At 45.9% G+C, this 16,440-nt stretch overlaps 2 protein-coding genes across 2 annotated transcripts in view; both read right to left on the bottom strand.

Moving 5' to 3' along the window:
- Positions 1-1,839: 1,839 nt before the first annotated feature.
- Positions 1,840-14,621, bottom strand: LOC138745483 (uncharacterized). The gene is made up of 4 exons (XM_069902555.1): positions 14,538-14,621; positions 10,439-10,569; positions 8,945-9,006; positions 1,840-5,640 (listed from the first exon to the last, which is right to left on the bottom strand). Exons 2-4 carry the CDS (start codon positions 10,483-10,485, stop codon positions 4,994-4,996), a joined length of 756 nt encoding a protein of 251 aa, XP_069758656.1. The 5' UTR covers positions 10,486-10,569; positions 14,538-14,621; the 3' UTR covers positions 1,840-4,993.
- A 1,279-nt stretch (positions 14,622-15,900) lies between these two features.
- Positions 15,901-16,440, bottom strand: part of ulk3 (unc-51 like kinase 3) — a 43,120-nt gene continuing 42,580 nt past the window's right edge. Inside the window, exon 16 of the mRNA XM_069902238.1 lies at positions 15,901-16,151. Coding sequence (XP_069758339.1) covers positions 16,135-16,151 — 17 coding nt within the window. The 3' untranslated portion in view covers positions 15,901-16,134. The remainder of the gene's footprint in view (positions 16,152-16,440) is intronic.

Here is a 16,440-nt window from a genome sequence, read left to right on the forward strand (position 1 = left end):
GGACTCGCATTGTCAGTTGAAATTATCATGAGTGGAAACTGGGCAAAATAATGTGGGATTTGCTGGGGGAAAAAAAACACGGGTCTGCTGAAAAATCCGAGATTTTGATTAAAAACGCCAAATTTCACCTAACTAAATGCCATCGTAACTTTGAAATATCCCTTAATTCCCCGACTTTGTATAAATTGATCCCACCTTGCCTTCACTGAGCAGCAGGGGTAAAGTGCTGCTGAGCTCATGAGCACCTCACGGGGCTCCTCCCCACTGACTCCCCCCCAACCCCAACTGAGCAGTATTGTAAACATACAAGGAACCTGTTTCTTCCACGACCGGTTGTCCGCCTTCCTTGTTCAACCATTCGCTCTCAATTAGGCAACAGGGTGGCCAGCGAGGCCAGGTCACGCGAGACCTCCTTGTCACCATTTTTGGTGAGCTCTGGCACCTAAAATTTAGCACTGCACCCCTGTAATGAGCCCTGTTCCCTCTAAGCCGTGCCGGTGTGTGTGCGCGCGCATGCATTTTGCAACCAGCCCACAACGAAAATTAATGTGCGCACAAAAGCTTCATTTCCTAACATTATGCAGTAATTAATCATTATACTTATGAAAATAATCTCTTTGCTAACTGTTTCTCTTTTGGACAGTGTACAAATGCTCAGGCAACAAAATTCATTATTGCAGGAGAGCGACTCATGTTACGTTAGAGTGCAGATGAGCCAGAGTGAAAACAATCAAACCCAAAGGAGATAAAGTTCTTATTGACAGTGTATTGTTAGCTGTTAAAATGAATAACTCTTTACAATTAATGAACATATGGAAAAGTATGTTCAATTCCCAGACAGCTGGGAATGCAAAAATTATGCATTTAAATTTCTATCAACTAGGTTATTCAGAAAGTCATGTTTGAAGAAATAAGCTGATTTTCACACGTTAACAGTTGGATGAAAACCACAGCCATATCTGTTGTCTAAATACGTTACTTCGTAGAATGCCAACATGATTGTATTATGTTCAAACACACGAATACAGTTTTATTAGCCAAAATGATCTCGAAACAATTCCAAGTTTACATTTGCACAAGCGTTCAGTGTGCACCGACTTTTGTCACAGCCAAAAAATTTGCACACCGTAAAATTTTTGTGCACGTTGACCAGTAACAAATTAGTAGAGGGAACATTGCCATTGAGGTCGCCTGCACTGCTTCAATGGGCAGTGAATTCCACAGATTCACCTCCCTCTGGGAAAAGCAGTTTCTCCTCATCTCCATCCTAAATCTACTCCCCTGGATTTTGAGGCTATGTCCCCTTGTTCTGGTCTCCCCCACCAATGGAAACAATTTACCCACCACTATCTTATCTATGTCTTTCATAATTTTATGTTTCTATAAGAATCCCTCTCCTTCTAAATTCCAGCGAGAACAGTCCCAGATGACTCAATCTCTCCTCATCGGCCAACCCCCTCCTCTCTAGAATCAACCTGGTGAATCTCCTCTGCACCACCTCCAAAGCCAGTACATCCCTCCTGAAGTCAGGAAGCCAGAACCGCACACAGTCCTCCAGATGCAGCCTCACCAGGACCTTGTACAGTTGCAGCAGAATCTCCCGGCTCCTAAATTCAATCCCTCCAGCAATGAAGGTGTAACACCTTTCCTCACAGGAAGACGTGCCAAACTATGTTCAATCAATTCTGTCCTGTTTTCACCAGCCCACCCTAATTGGCCTGCATTAATCTCATTTCATAAAACATCTCCCAGTTTAAATTTTAACAATTAAAGCCCTCACCAGCTTGATTTTGCCCTTGCACCCCCCCCCCCCCGTGTTATTGAAAGCAGCAATACAAAGTAAAACAAAACTGCAGATGCTGGAAATCTGAAATAAAATCGAATATGCTGGGCTTGAATTCATAGCAGATATGTGGAGGGAGCAAAGTTTAATGTCCCAGCTCTTTCCACAGATATTGGCTGAGTTTCCAGCAAATCCAGAGGACATTGGCTTTCTGACAAATTAAAAGAATTCCACCTCTGTCTCCACATTCAACACTCTCCTATTTCCTCTCAGTGTTATTAGCGAGGCCCAATCTCAGATCTACCAATAACGTTGAACAACAAAAGATTTTTTTTGAGAGTATTTTAAGGGTTTTGGGCTGCTGTTCACGAAAATTATCTTATAGCTTTCCTATCGTGACCGCCTTTTAGATATAACCTATTCTTGTGATTTCCTGTCATATTTTAAGTCGACTTTGACCATGCAAAACTGTGACGTGCAACATGTCATTGAAAATTCATTTTCTGCATTCGCACTTGGACTCCTTCCCAGCTGATCTTGATGCCGTCAGTGACGAACGCGGTGACCATGAAAAAGCGGTATCAGACCAACTGCAATCCATCCGTGCCGCCCATATAACCTACACCCCCGGTACGTACTGGCGAACCAAAATGGCCTGTTACTATGTTGTATGTCTAAATTAAAAATTGGCCTAAACTTTTCCTATTCATATATCTGACTTTTAAACATTGAACACTTTCCTCTACCGACCACCCTCTGAATGAAAAGGTTGCCCTCAAATCTATGCCCTCTAGTTCTAGACAAGGCAGGCAGAAGGCAATTACATGTTCTGGACTATTACAGGACAATAAAGGAACCCTGGGGAAAAAAAGACTGTGAGCATTCACTTTATCCATACCCCTGGTGATTTTAAGAGATCACCCCAGCCTCCTACACGTGAGGGAATAAACACCCTGTCTGCCCAGCCTCTCTCTATCATTCCATCCCTCCAGTCCAGGCCACATGTTAGAATAAAACGGGTTCAGATGGAAATGTAACAATCAATCCAAGCGAAGCAACACTTCACTCATGTATCTGTGGGGGCCATCTACTGCAGCCAGTGCTCCCTTGGTTTCGCTCTGTCTGTGCCCCACTCCCACACTGACATAGGTGTTCATGGTTTGTGTGCGGACCTTGCTGCCCACAAATACAAACCATCAATGGCATTTTTTTTTTAAAGTGACATTTATTATCCCACATCCCCCCCCCTCCTCAATCCATATTATCAGGTCATTATCATCTTGGGATCTTGCTGTTCACGTTTCCTGACTTGGTGACCAGAGAGCGCTTTGGGGGTGTTCTGAACAATGTCACAGAATTCCCTCACTTTCTAATAGTTTTTTTAAACGAAATATGTCAACTTCTTTGCTCAAGACCATCTCCATTTTCCCCTCAAAAGTTATCGTCCCGTGTTCTAATTAGTTCTTTTAATTATTTTGATGTTTCATTACACGGATACTCAAATAAACACTGGTGGGGCAAGGCGAACGGGAGGTGATGTTCTAGGGCGACGCTGTTTATTGAACAGGGAAGAGTGAGTTTATTCTGGGAGAGTGGCACCATCTGGATATATTTGGGAGCCAGTGGCCTCTGCCTGGGCGCCAGTGTGCACAGAAATTGGACCAAGTTACATAAACAATTTAAAAGGGAAAGCGCAGGATTTGGTGGAGAGCTTGGGGACAGATTGCAAAGCAGGGGGGAGGGGGGAGGGGAAATTCTTCAGTGTAAAACAAGCAGGACACGGGCACAGAGGCTCCATTTCCTCTGGATCGCCGCGGACCTTTAACACGGGATGAAAGTCGGACACCAAGGGGAAAGAAGCTCGTTGTAAAATATGTAAGCACACAATGAATCATTCGTGCAGGGGAATGTTATCACATACAATGGGGCTGCAGTGTAAACCCGGAGGCCCTTCAAAGTTCTGCAGGCTTTGTGTCCCCTGTGAGCTCGTGGTGCAAGAACAATCTGTTTGCAATTAACCTTCCGCTGGCCCAGATTCGCGCTTTGGCTGCGTTTTATACCAAAAGTTTTAACAGCCTCGCCAAGGCATCGATTCGCAACTCAAGAGGGCTTGAACTTAACAGAGCGACATCCTCAGCCCCAAAAAAAGTTCTAGAAATTGGTTCCCACTGCACTGGGATTGCTGCTGGGGTTCGGTAACTGGCTGCTCCAGTGGCTCGAAGCCAAAACGTGGCAGGATTTTAGGGGTTTTCATGCCACGAGGACCGCTTTACATTCACAATCAGTATTTATTGCCATGAAATGTGTTGTTTTTGTGGAAGTGAACACGTTTCTATAAACCGCCTTACAAAATAAATAACGATAGTGTAAGAAAAAGACGAAGTGATCATTCAGGATTCTGATGGCAGCGGGGTAGAAGCTGTCCTTGTGCTCGTCTTCAGGCTCCTGTACCTTTTCATTCAGGATTCTGATAGCAGCGGGGTAGAAGCTGTCCTTGCGCTCGTCTTCAGGCTCCCGAACCTATTCATTCAGGATTCTGATGGCAGCGGGGTAGAAGCTGTCCTTGCGCTCGTCTTCAGGGTCCCGTACCTTTTCATTCAGGATTCTGATGGCAGCGGGGTAGAAGCTGTCCTTGCGCTCGTCTTCAGGCTCCCGAACCTTTTCATTCAGGATTCTGATGGCAGCGGGGTAGAAGCTGTCCTTGTGCTCGTCTTCAGGCTCCTGTACCTTTTCATTCAGGATTCTGATAGCAGCGGGGTAGAAGCTGTCCTTGCGCTCGTCTTCAGGCTCCCGTACCTTTTCATTCAGGATTCTGATGGCAGCGGGGTAGAAGCTGTCCTTGCGCTCGTCTTCAGGCTCCCGAACCTTTTCATTCAGGATTCTGATGGCAGCGGGGTAGAAGCTGTCCTTGTGCTCGTCTTCAGGCTCCTGTACCTTTTCATTCAGGATTCTGATAGCAGCGGGGTAGAAGCTGTCCTTGCGCTCGTCTTCAGGCTCCCGAACCTATTCATTCAGGATTCTGATGGCAGCGGGGTAGAAGCTGTCCTTGCGCTCGTCTTCAGGGTCCCGTACCTTTTCATTCAGGATTCTGATGGCAGCGGGGTAGAAGCTGTCCTTGTGCTCGTCTTCAGGGTCCTGTACCTTTTCATTCAGGATTCTGATAGCAGCGGGGTAGAAGCTGTCCTTGCGCTCGTCTTCAGGCTCCCGAACCTATTCATTCAGGATTCTGATGGCAGCGGGGTAGAAGCTGTCCTTGCGCTCGTCTTCAGGCTCCTGAACCTTTTCATTCAGGATTCTGATGGCAGCGGGGTAGAAGCTGTCATTGCGCTCGTCTTCAGGCTCCTGTACCTTTTCATTCAGGATTCTGATGGCAGCGGGGTAGAAGCTGTCCTTGCGCTCGTCTTCAGGCTCCTGTACCTTTTCATTCAGGATTCTGATGGCAGCGGGGTAGAAGCTGTCCTTGCGCTCCTCTTCAGGCTCCTGTACCTTTTCATTCAGGATTCTGATGGCAGCGGGGTAGAAGCTGTCCTTGTGCTCCTCTTCAGGCTCCTGTACCTTTTCATTCAGGATTCTGATGGCAGCGGGGTAGAAGCTGTCCTTGTGCTCGTCTTCAGGCTCCCGTACCTTTTCATTCAGGATTCTGATGGCAGCGGGGTAGAAGCTGTCCTTGTGCTCCTCTTCAGGCTCCTGTACCTTTCTCCCAGAGTGAGCATTCACCCAGGCATGGCCTGGGTGGTGGGGGGTCCACGAGGATAGAGGGTTCTTGCTTAAGACCCCGCCTATTGAAGATGTCCTCGATGGAGTGACTCGTCCCCCGTGATGGATTGGGCGATGGAAATTCTGATGCCTTCGGGGAACTAAAGAAGTTGGATTTAAAACACCGAATTCCCATGACATGTCCACATTCAGTGGGATTAACAGCATGGCGAGGGGGTAGAAACAACGAAAGGGAATTACAGCTCGGGAGAAAGAAACTGTCCAAGATTTTGTAAGTTTGCGAGCTATCACAGAACATTTCTGAAGCTGGCAGGAAAATGATCCCGGGACGGAATTCAAATAGGTAGGGGTGTTGTAGTCATACGGCAACTTTGATGGGTAGAAATGGATTGGGCGATGAATGACGTGTGGTTCGCAGAGTGGGAATTGATCAAACACTTGAAATAATTCCTTCAGAAAATAGGTCATGCTATTTATAGAGGAGGCAAACAGCCCTTAACAAATGTCAAGTGCCTCGCCAATTGTCATTCAGATTTATCCTGCAAACCAGTCCCTGCCCATCCACATTCCCCCTGGAGGCTTCAATGCTCCCAGGCGTGGGTTAGGGGTTATTGTGTACTGGTGATCCCGCAGGAGGAAACACATCTGCTTCGGGGACGGGGGTGTGGGAGAGAGGGAAAGATATTTGTGCGTTGGGAACATTAACACGACGAAGTGTCAGTGATGCCTGCTGCTTGGCCTGTAATAAGCTGGGGAAACTCAGTGGGTCAGGCAGCGTCCACAGGCTGTGGGCCGGATTAAGGTCAACTAATGCACAAGGCACAGCCCAACGATGGTCTCCCCCTCGACCCTTCCATTGTCTAACTGCCATGAAGTGCTGAAGGTGAACTAATGGATTAAAAACTGTTTTCTTCCACAACTCTATTAAATATTACCTGGTTTTCTTTTCATTTATTGTGGGAAGGGGAGCCTTTTTGTAGGTAAATGTGGCACTGGTTAAAAAAAAACTGGTGCCCTGAGAAAGAGAAGCAAAGGAGAGTCCCTACAGAGTCACTGAGTGTCTGTGGGTTCGCCCCTCTAGGACCTCTAACCCACCTCCCTTTCTTTCTTTTTCAATCTTTTCATTGATTTGAATATAAAACGTACAACAGACAATGCACGGAAAGTATAAGATGCCAGTATACAGTAATCAGTAAATAATGTGTCTTCATGTCCCCGTCCTTGATCAAAAAAAAATTCACTTTATAGTAAACCCCCCCCCCCCCCCCCCATACTAATCTAAAAGAAAAACCAACTGGAAAGCCTTGGATCAGCGTTCTTCAAACAGGAGAAACCTGGTCCTCTTCCATAAGCGAATGGAATCGGGAGGGCACAATAAATCAGAAAATAACGGTAGAAATTATATCATATGAAAATATTGTATGAATGGGAGCCAAGTTTCTTCAAATTTAACAGAGGAATCAAATTTTCTGACCTTCTCCAAATTCAAACAGGCCGTGGTTTGAGAAAACCATTGAACTACCTTAGGCGGAGTGGGCTCCTTCCATTTAGGGAGAATTGATCTCCTCGCCATCAGGGTGGTTAAAAACTATGTTGACCTTTTCATCCCTCTCAGTTTCTTAGTAGAATGAACACATGATTAGTGCAAATGAATGGCTGATGCTGGGTGCTGAAGGGCCCATTTTCTCCACTGTTTGAATCCAAACGACTGTATTTAAAAGTCTATGGTTTGTTTTGCAGTATATACCTTCTTTGGGTGGCTGGCTTAAGCAGCCATGCACCTTGGGCTGTTGAAGAGCCAGTTGTCAAGGTAGAAAATCACAGATAAAGGTCGTTAAGCAAGAAAGTTTGCAGATGCTGAGGTTCAGCGTAATACACAAATGTCCTGGAGAAACTCAGAAAGCAGGTCACGTAGCATAGCATTCATAGGAAATAAAGGTTGGGCTGAAGCATTGGTCACCCTTTGTGTCCTATGGATACATACTGCGTGCCCTGATCAAGTTTCATTCCTTTTCCGCAGAAGGTTAAAGGACTGCAAGTTGCAATCTGTCTCGTTCCAATCACTTCCCCAGCCATTTCCCATCATTCAAAGGGAACGGAGCCAATTTCAACGAAGATCACTGCCAAGCCACATTCAATGAGAGCTCTCGCTGCTGTTTGGCCAGATTGACCCATCTATTTTGAGGAAGGGCTCAGGTCTGAAACGCCAGTAAAATATATATCTTTACTTCCCACTGATGCTGCGAGACCTGTTGAGTTCCTCCTGCATCTCTGTACTTCACCCATTTATCATCCCATGCAACACTTCACGTGATGCTGTAAGGGCCATCTAGTGCATCCGTTGCGGTCTTCTCTACGTCGGAGAGACTGGGCGCAGACTGTTGAGCATCTTGGCTCTGTCCACTACATAACAGCACAGGGACAGCTTCTTCCCCGCTGCCATCTGATTCCTGAATAATCAATAGACTAATGTGGACTATTATTTTTTTATATATTATTGTTATAAGATGGTTCTTAAATGTGAAAGTTCGCACTAAGCTGCTGCTGCCAAGCACCGAATCGTGCGAGTTGTTAAAGACAATAAATTCTGATTCTGATAGTGTGGATCTCCCCAGTGGCCACACATTTCAATTCCCTGCCCTATTCCCATGGTCTCATGCACTGCCAGACTCAGAGCCCCTGCCAATTGGAGGAACAACACCTCGTCTTAAATCTGGCCACCCTCCAAATGGATAGCATTAACATCGACTTCTCCTGTTTCTGTTAAACCCTCACCCCTGTCACCTCTCCCCCGTCACCCTCACTCTCTCTCCCCTCCCCCACAGTTTCCTTCTCTCCTTTCACAGAGCCAAAAATCAATTCTCAGCTTTTCCTCTGATCACATCCAATTTACACCTTCTGCCTGTGGTTCTGGACTCCCAGTCTTTTTTTCAGACACCTTCCTGTTCTTTGCTTGTACCTGAGGAAGGGCTCTTACCTATGGGCGCTGCGAGACCGGCAGAGTTATTCCGGCCTTTCTGTGTTATTTTACTACAATCACAGCGTCTGCAGACTTTCATGTTTCACCCAGTGCACCACCCCCCCCATTAGACTCTGATTGGAACAGCTTTCTTTAAAATTACAAATCACTGGAGGAATTCAGTGGTTTGGGTGGCATCAGTGTGGGTGGGGGTGGGAACAATGGTCAATGTTTCAGGTCGGAACACTTTATCAAGTGCCTCCAGCTCTCCCAGTACTTTGGGAACAAACTGCTCAACAATATAGTTTAGGTCTGCGGTATTTTTTCCCTATGTTTGTAGGGATTAGCAAGTCTAGAATAAACCAGAATCACACCCGGCAGTGAACAATACAGTGGAGCAATGTCATCTGGAACCCATTTAATTGTTTCTATGTCAAATAAACCATGCCCAATGAACAGAATTTTAAAATGTGTATTACAAATACCTTTTCTGCAAGATTCTCCACTGTGGCAAATTTCCGGGAAGTGGGAAAAATATTCCACATTCCTGAAATACAAAGAGAAATTATCCCAGGAGGCCCAAGAACAAAAAGAAACAGGGAATCTTATTAGCATCAATTTACATATCTGTTGTAAAGCAGGCATGGCTGATTATTGCCGATCAACAGAAACAGGATAGGCATTCAGAAATAGTGCCTTTGGAAATAAAACTTGCATTTAAGTAGCATCCAGTCACATGCTCAAATATCTGTACTGTACTTTGCAAGCCTTCCAGGAACAGATGAAGGCATGCAACCCAGTTTGGAGTGCCACCTTCCAAGACAGATATGTACAGCAGTTCATTCTTAACCTGCACAATTAAGTCTTCACCCGACCACACTCAGACCCAATTAAAGACAGTTCTTCGACAAAAATCTCCTCCTTAAGCACACCCTCGCCCACCTCCAGTTTAAATTTTGTATGGAATCTTTTTAGAGGATCAAGGACCAAGAACCAAGGCAAAACAATAACTTGCATTTCATATTTACAACACGGGGAAGAAGCTGATTCTGGCCATTGAAACCTAAACCACCCCATTACATCCAATTAACCTGCATGGGAGGAAATCGGAGCACCTGAGGAAACCAGTGTTGTAAATAAATAAAATTAAAATTAAATTTTAAAAATTATCCAAGTTCAGTCACGAGAGGATTATCGAACCAGCTAAAATTGATGTAGAAGCTTAATTAAATTAAAAACAAAATCTCACAGGATCAGGCAGACAACCAAATAGACATTGTTGTAACATTAAGTCACGGTTACCTCGAGGTCCCTTTCTCGCAAAGGTACCTGAGGTTCTTCATCAAGGAGTACCTCAAAAATCCCTCATCCCTAACCTTGGGAGGGATTCAAAGGATAACTAATTTAGACATACAGCATGGTAGCAGGTCCTGCTGGACCTCCAAATATAGGTACACAATCCTTTATCCGGAACCCTTGGGGGACAGTGTGTTCCGATTTTTGGATTTTTCTGGATTTTAGAACAAAAGTCAGTTGCCCCAGATTTAAGCCCACCTGAATTGTGCTGCTGTATCCACCCCCTTCCAGTCGTGTTGCCATCTCCCCCACCTCGCCCGCCTGTGTCGCGCTACCGTCTCCCCCTCACCCGCTCAAGTTGTGCTGCCGTATCCCCCCCCTCGCCTGCCCGAGTCGCGCTGCCATCTCTCCCCCTCGCCCGCCCGAGTCGCGCAGTCATCTCTCCCCCCCCCCCCCCCCCCCCCCGCCGCTTTTTGGAGCTTTCTGGATTTTAGATGTTCTGATAAAGGATTATGTACCTGTACCCAAATTAGCCTACAACCCCCGTTCTTTTTAAACAGTGGGAGGAAACTGGAATCTCACACAAACACGGGGAGAAGGTACAAACTCCTTACAGACAACGCTGGATTCGAACATGGGACACTGGCGCTGTAATAGTGTTGCGCTAGTCAGGCTACACTAACCTCGCTAAAGGCATTGGAACCAGGACTCGAAAGGGTGCTGAGGGCATGAAGGTCTCCTGGAGGGCCTCAGGCTGAAGGATGGTTGGATCTGGAGCTCGGGATGCCAATGGTTTGAACAGCAGTCCGTGTGGCTTTAACGACATATTTCCACCCATTTAAGCAGCTATTTGCAGAAGGGCACAATTTTACATTGTTACATGTAGCTATCAAGGCATTAGAGAAGCTGCCACATATTCACATTCATTGTTCCACTTCAGCTTGGATGCTTCCATCCTGATCCTTCTTCCAATTAAACAAGGATCAGTATCTGAGAGTCAAGGTAATACACAAGATCTTCAGCTGACCATCAAGCACCAATTGTACACCAGACCCCATAGTTCTCCCAATTATCCCCAGACTCCATGCCATTCAGCATGTCTTTGGGATGTGGGAAACAGCTCAACAGGAAGGTGACCATTGTGCGGACCAGAGAGGGGCTCAGCGGCTGAAGGACCCATACAGGCAGTGGGTTGCTGGCAACCTGCGGTCGACGGACCCACATAGGGCATGGGCTGCTGGCGACTTGCAGTCAAAGGACCAACGCAGGCTGCAGGCTGTGAGAGACCAGCTCATGGGAAGCAGGCTTTGAGAGGGTTCTGAGGTCAAGGAGGGCTCCCAAAGACTCTCGGGCACTGAAGGCTTCCTGATCGCGCAGGCTGCAGGAGCGCTGGAGGTGAATCCACGGAAACTCAGTGTCTCTGAATGGACACTCTGCCTTAAGGCAGAGAAAGGCTGAGGTGTATTACGTTGATTACATTTTTAAGTATTATTATGAGAATAAAAGGAACCTTGAACCTAGAGGGAACTCATGTGGTTGCAGGGAAACCAAGTCAGGACAGGATGGAACCTACCTACTGTGACTGTGATATAATGAATGCAATGACTCATTCCCGTTCCAAAATTTTACTTGCGGCACCCCAGAGATTTTATTGTGGTCCAAACTCAACTGCAGGTGGTTTGCAACAATGAATGTGACACCACCTCCAGCTTATGTGAATACTGCACCTCAGGTACTTAGTCTAAATGTGTGGCGATATCCCTACACAGGTCGTTCAGTGTGAACAACCATTCCAGGAAAATTGACAATGGACGTTATTCATATGTAAAATGTGAGGCAGTACCCCTATGAACTGTTGGAGGCCAACTTTTGGTTTCATTTCTAACCCCACCCTTTCATTTTGGACCATTATGTTTTTTTTTGAAATGCAACCTCTCCTGCTCCCTCACACAATCAGAGTCCCTTTATTTCCTCCTCCCTTCTACACTTCTTTTACTGTATAGACGCGTGTATACAGTAAATGTCAACCCCCCCCCACCCTGCCCTTCTGAGCTCCAGACACCCTGTGCCTTGAACGACACAAGTACACACATGTAAAAGTTGACTCCCCCCTAAAAATTTGACACTACAAAAATTTGTCCCCAAAACTCAACCATAACACGGTATATGCAGTTGTGTTTTAAGATGAAGTGATTGGTTGGAATGAAAGTGGGGACCAGCATTTCAAAGGGAGGGAAGGGGAAGGTGTGCCCAGTAGCAGAATGGAATTAGAGCTAGTGAGAATTGTGAAGGGTATTCCACTGAATCCAGAGGCTGGTGGGGATCAGGAGATTTGCTCTGGATTGCTGCATCCAGGAAGTGAACATTCCCGTGCCCACCTGTAACATCTGTCCTTTAACCTCTTCCCTTCCCACCATCCCAAAAAAATACATGGCTGAAACGGCAGTGCTGCCACTGGTGTGGACTTGGGAGAGCGGAGGCACTCTAAAAGGTTCAACCGCCCGGTTATAATCGGTACAGACTTTCAAGGGCCTGTGAAAGGACGATGTTTGCAAGTAAAATTCCACAACCGCAGAGGTCTATGCCCAAGATGGCGGTGCCCATGCTTGGCAGCAGCCACGAGGGATGGCAGACCCCGGGGAAGCAGCGGACCAGCCACCAGGAAAGGTTGAAATTTCATTAAGCGTATTTAAAAATAAACCACCATCGGCTCTTTGAACATGCCGTTTAAAGCCTGCACAGAGCTGACGCCTGGCGGACGGACCCCTGCGGGGTTTGCTGAGACTTCGCTGTTAAGGTTCGGAGTTTATACTTGGCGTATAAGATGACACCTGGTTTTAGGGTGACATTTTAAAGATTCAAATACCAACATATACAGTGTTCATCTCTTTCCTTGTGTTTCACTAACATTTACCCTGGAGTCACTCCCACAGCACCAATATCTGCCTTGCTGTCACCATCCGAATTAAAATGTTTTTCCCAAATGTCTGTTGGATTTATACATCTCACATTTATAATTTGCTGACATAATATAAGATTATTGTCATGTAATAGTACAAAACATGTATTACACAAAATTGCCTCTGCCCTAATCGTTAGGCCGATAAAGAGTTGCCATTAGTGTCACCCGGGGCCCCTTACAAAATAAGAGAAGGGCAAAGGAGAGTCCCTTCAGAGACAGCGATTGTCTGTGGATTCGCCTCCAGCGCTCCTGCAGCCGCATGGACTCCTCGGCAATCCGAGCTCCAGGTCCAACCCTGCGACACAATCAAGAACACATCAGTGCCCTTTGGGAGCCCTTCTTGGGCTCAGCACCCTCTCGAATCCTGGCTCACATACCTCCTCCCCGTCAGCCAGTCTCTAGCAGCCCGTGCAGGTCCCCCTGACCGCAAGTCTCTTGCAGTCCCTCACTGGCTGAACTCCTCACTGCCATGGCCACTATCCTGTAGGGTGGTCTCGTCTGCTTCTCCATCACCCATTCACTCGCACGCAGAGTTCAAACATAATTAGTTTCACTTTATTGAGACTGCAATAACTTTTATCATCCATTAAATTATTTCAACAGGGCAGAAATAGCAACAAGTGGAAATACAGATTGAAACATAAAGCAGTGAAGTGGTCTGAGTCAGTCAGGATTGGTGTCACAGAAAAATAAGCAAAATATCTCTTGTCACACAAACTCTTCAGCACTCCCAGAAAGGGAAACTACATTCTTCCGATGAGAGGTCATTCATTTATCTCTGTGAGTGAAACATGAAAGTCTGTAGATGCTGTGCTTGCAGTAAAAACACAGAAATGCTGGAGGAGCTCAGCTGGTCTCGCAGCGTCCAGAGGAGGTAAAAATCTAGAACCAACGTTTTGGGTCTGAAGGAGTTGAACTGATTCCTGAGCTACTGCAGCACAGAGTCAAAGCCTCCTGAGTCTTAGTGTTGAATGGGTGGAGAGAAGGCTCGGAACAAATTACTGTGGTAACTAACTAAATGGGAGGCACCGTGGCTCAGTCAGTAGAGCCGCTGACTCAGTGTCAGAGATCTGGGTTCAATCCTGACCACCGCCACTGTCTGCATGAAGTTTGTACGTCTGTCCTGCTTGGGTGCTCCAGGTTCCTGCAACACTCCAAAGACCTGTGGGTTGGGAGGTGAACTGTGGGGGGGGAGATTGGGATTAGCATAAGTGGGTAGTTGATGGTTGGTACAGAATCAATGAGCTGAAGGCCCTGCTTCTGTGCAGTGGTGTAGACCCTTTTGAGAACCCCCCTCCTCCCAACTTCACAAGTGGTTTGAAAGCTCTTTAATAAACGCAGTTAGGAAAAATTAAATAAACAGAGCTGCATCCACCAGCAGTATAGAACGAAGAACTGAACAGACAGCTCCTGGTTCCAGTGACCCTTAGAGAAAGGGGCCTGTTTACGGTGACTAGAGAGTGGGTTCCCCAGAACATGTCTGATCAGCTACAGTACACAAAGAGGTCGTGCTTAATACAGTAAAAGTCCTAAAATCCACACTGCTCGGGGATTGGGTCGGTCTGGATTTTCAGATTTTTTGGTTTCTTGGGCAGAACTTTTAAAATTCAAATTTAAGGTGGAATAAAGAAGAGATGAACAGGTCAATTTTGATCATTTATTAATTAGCAAATACAGTAAAAAAGCCCAGTAAATTTAAAAGTTTGAGAGTTTTCACAAGTCCAAATTCATGGGTGGTCCGGATTTCTGGCATCTGGATTTTTGGACTTCTACTGTATTTAGCTCTCTCCATGTTAAATTGGCTGCCCTGTTTCACCTACTGCATCCGGTGCTCCCGTTGTGACTCTACATTGGAGAGACTGGACGCAGACTGGGAGATCACTTCGCTGAGGACCTTCTCTCTGTTCGCATCAGTGACAGGGATTTCCTGGTGGCCAACCATTTCAATTCTGCGCCCCTCTCCCATTCTCGCATGTTTGTCCATGGCCTCATGTACTGTTCCATAAAGACCACCTGTAAATTGGAGGAGCAACACTTGATTTTCCATCTGGGCACTCTCCAAACTGATGACATTAACATCGACATCCGGTTTCTGCTAACCTGCTCTCCGTTCTCCCTCCCTTTCCTTTGTCTTTTCTCCAGCTCTCCACCCCTTTCCATTTACAGAGCCATCAACACACCCCCCCCCCCTTGCCCGTTGTCTGTGCTCCTCCCCCTGCCTCTCCCCATCCGCCTACAATTTTGTTTGGGCTCCTGTCTACATTTTTCCATACCTTGATGAAGGGCTCAAGCCCGAAACGTTGGTTCTGCATCTTTATCTTTGCTAAGCAGAGTTCACTGTTTGACCTTCTGAGTTTCTCCAGTACTGAGTTTTCACTTCAACCATGGTGCCTGCAGACATTTTGTGTTTTCCTTCTGTTTGAAGTCGGTTTACCTCACAGGTCCCAGGCAGGTTAGCGAACGGCAGTGTCATGTTAACACCTGAGTTAGGTGAGTTGAGCAACTGCACCCCACCCCCCCCCCCCACGCCACGTGATCGTCTTCTGGTGAATCTACATTTCAGGGAGAAATGAGCAACAGGAGGATGGTGTGGGGGTTCAGGCACAGCCACGTAGAGGGAAGGGAGTTACAACTTCCACCCTTCCCCCAACCCTGCCTTGGAAGGGAAAAGCAAGTGCACCTAGAGTCGAAATGAAAAAATAATGGATGTTATATGTCCAAGAAATTAATAGTTCCAGTGACAATGTCCGGGGCACCAATGTGAACGTATCACACCTGCTGGAAACTTTAGTTAATAATCAAGTTTGACAGGTCAAATAGTCCAGTCCTGCTCCAGTTCTCTTTGAATAAACAGACCCACCGGACCACTTCCTGCATTGAAAATCTCCACATCCATTCTACAAATTGGCTCCCGCAATTATTGCTCCGCAAGCCCGGTGGGGACACAGACTGAATGACCGATTATTCTGGCTTTTCTTTAACCTGTGGAACTCCTGGTTGTGGAGGTCGGTGGTCATTTCCCACTGGCTTGACTGACCTCAAAGGAAAGGTGGTTAAAAAAAAAAACCCTATTGATTCAGGGGGAATAATGCAGGGGCAAGGAGACCATCCCAAAATTAAAAGCCTAACTTAGGCCGCACTTGAATAAGACTGCTCCTTCTAAGCAGTTATTCTGTAAATACATTTTACCGCAATGAAAATTATTTATTTTTTTGTTGAACATACACCTTTTCAAGCAAAGGTTCTTAAACCATGGTTCTATGGTACAGGCTCTACTCAACAATCAGCTAAAACTCAGGGATGGCTTGTACCAGGATAACAGTGGGGTTATGCCGAAGTCTTCTTGCAGCTGTGTCCGGGTTACGACGAGGAAGATTGTGGGATGTCATCATCGAGGTGCTCCCCGCACACTAGCATTCATTGGATTACGCAATCTGCAATGTAACGTCAAAAAAGGATGAATCAATCTGCAACCCCAACTTGCACTGCTGGAATAATTATGGCAGTGACTGTACATTTTAAATTTATTTTTCAATATTTTTATTAACATTAAAATTTCATATCCAAAACAATGAATATAGATGGTAAAATTCAAAAAGATACATTACATTTAAATCACATTATTCCATCCATGATTCTCCACATTTTAATCAAACATGATACTGTATTGATAAATTATATTATTATAAAAAAGGAAAATCTAAACCCATGACCAAGAAAGAA

Source organism: Narcine bancroftii, chromosome 11 (assembly GCF_036971445.1).
Source record: "Narcine bancroftii isolate sNarBan1 chromosome 11, sNarBan1.hap1, whole genome shotgun sequence".
Taxonomy (NCBI): domain Eukaryota; kingdom Metazoa; phylum Chordata; class Chondrichthyes; order Torpediniformes; family Narcinidae; genus Narcine; species Narcine bancroftii.

Excerpts from the sequence above, each read along its gene's own strand:
- LOC138745483 (XM_069902555.1), bottom strand. The coding sequence starts at position 10,485 with ATGCCCTCAGCACCCTTTCGAGTCCTGGTTCCAATGCCTTTAGCGAG. Across the intron at positions 9,007-10,438 it reads GTTCCAATGCCTTTAGCGAG|GAATGTGGAATATTTTTCCC; the intron begins GTTAGTGTAGCC and ends TTTGTATTTCAG. Across the intron at positions 5,641-8,944 it reads TGGAGAATCTTGCAGAAAAG|TTCCCCGAAGGCATCAGAAT; the intron begins GTATTTGTAATA and ends CAACTTCTTTAG.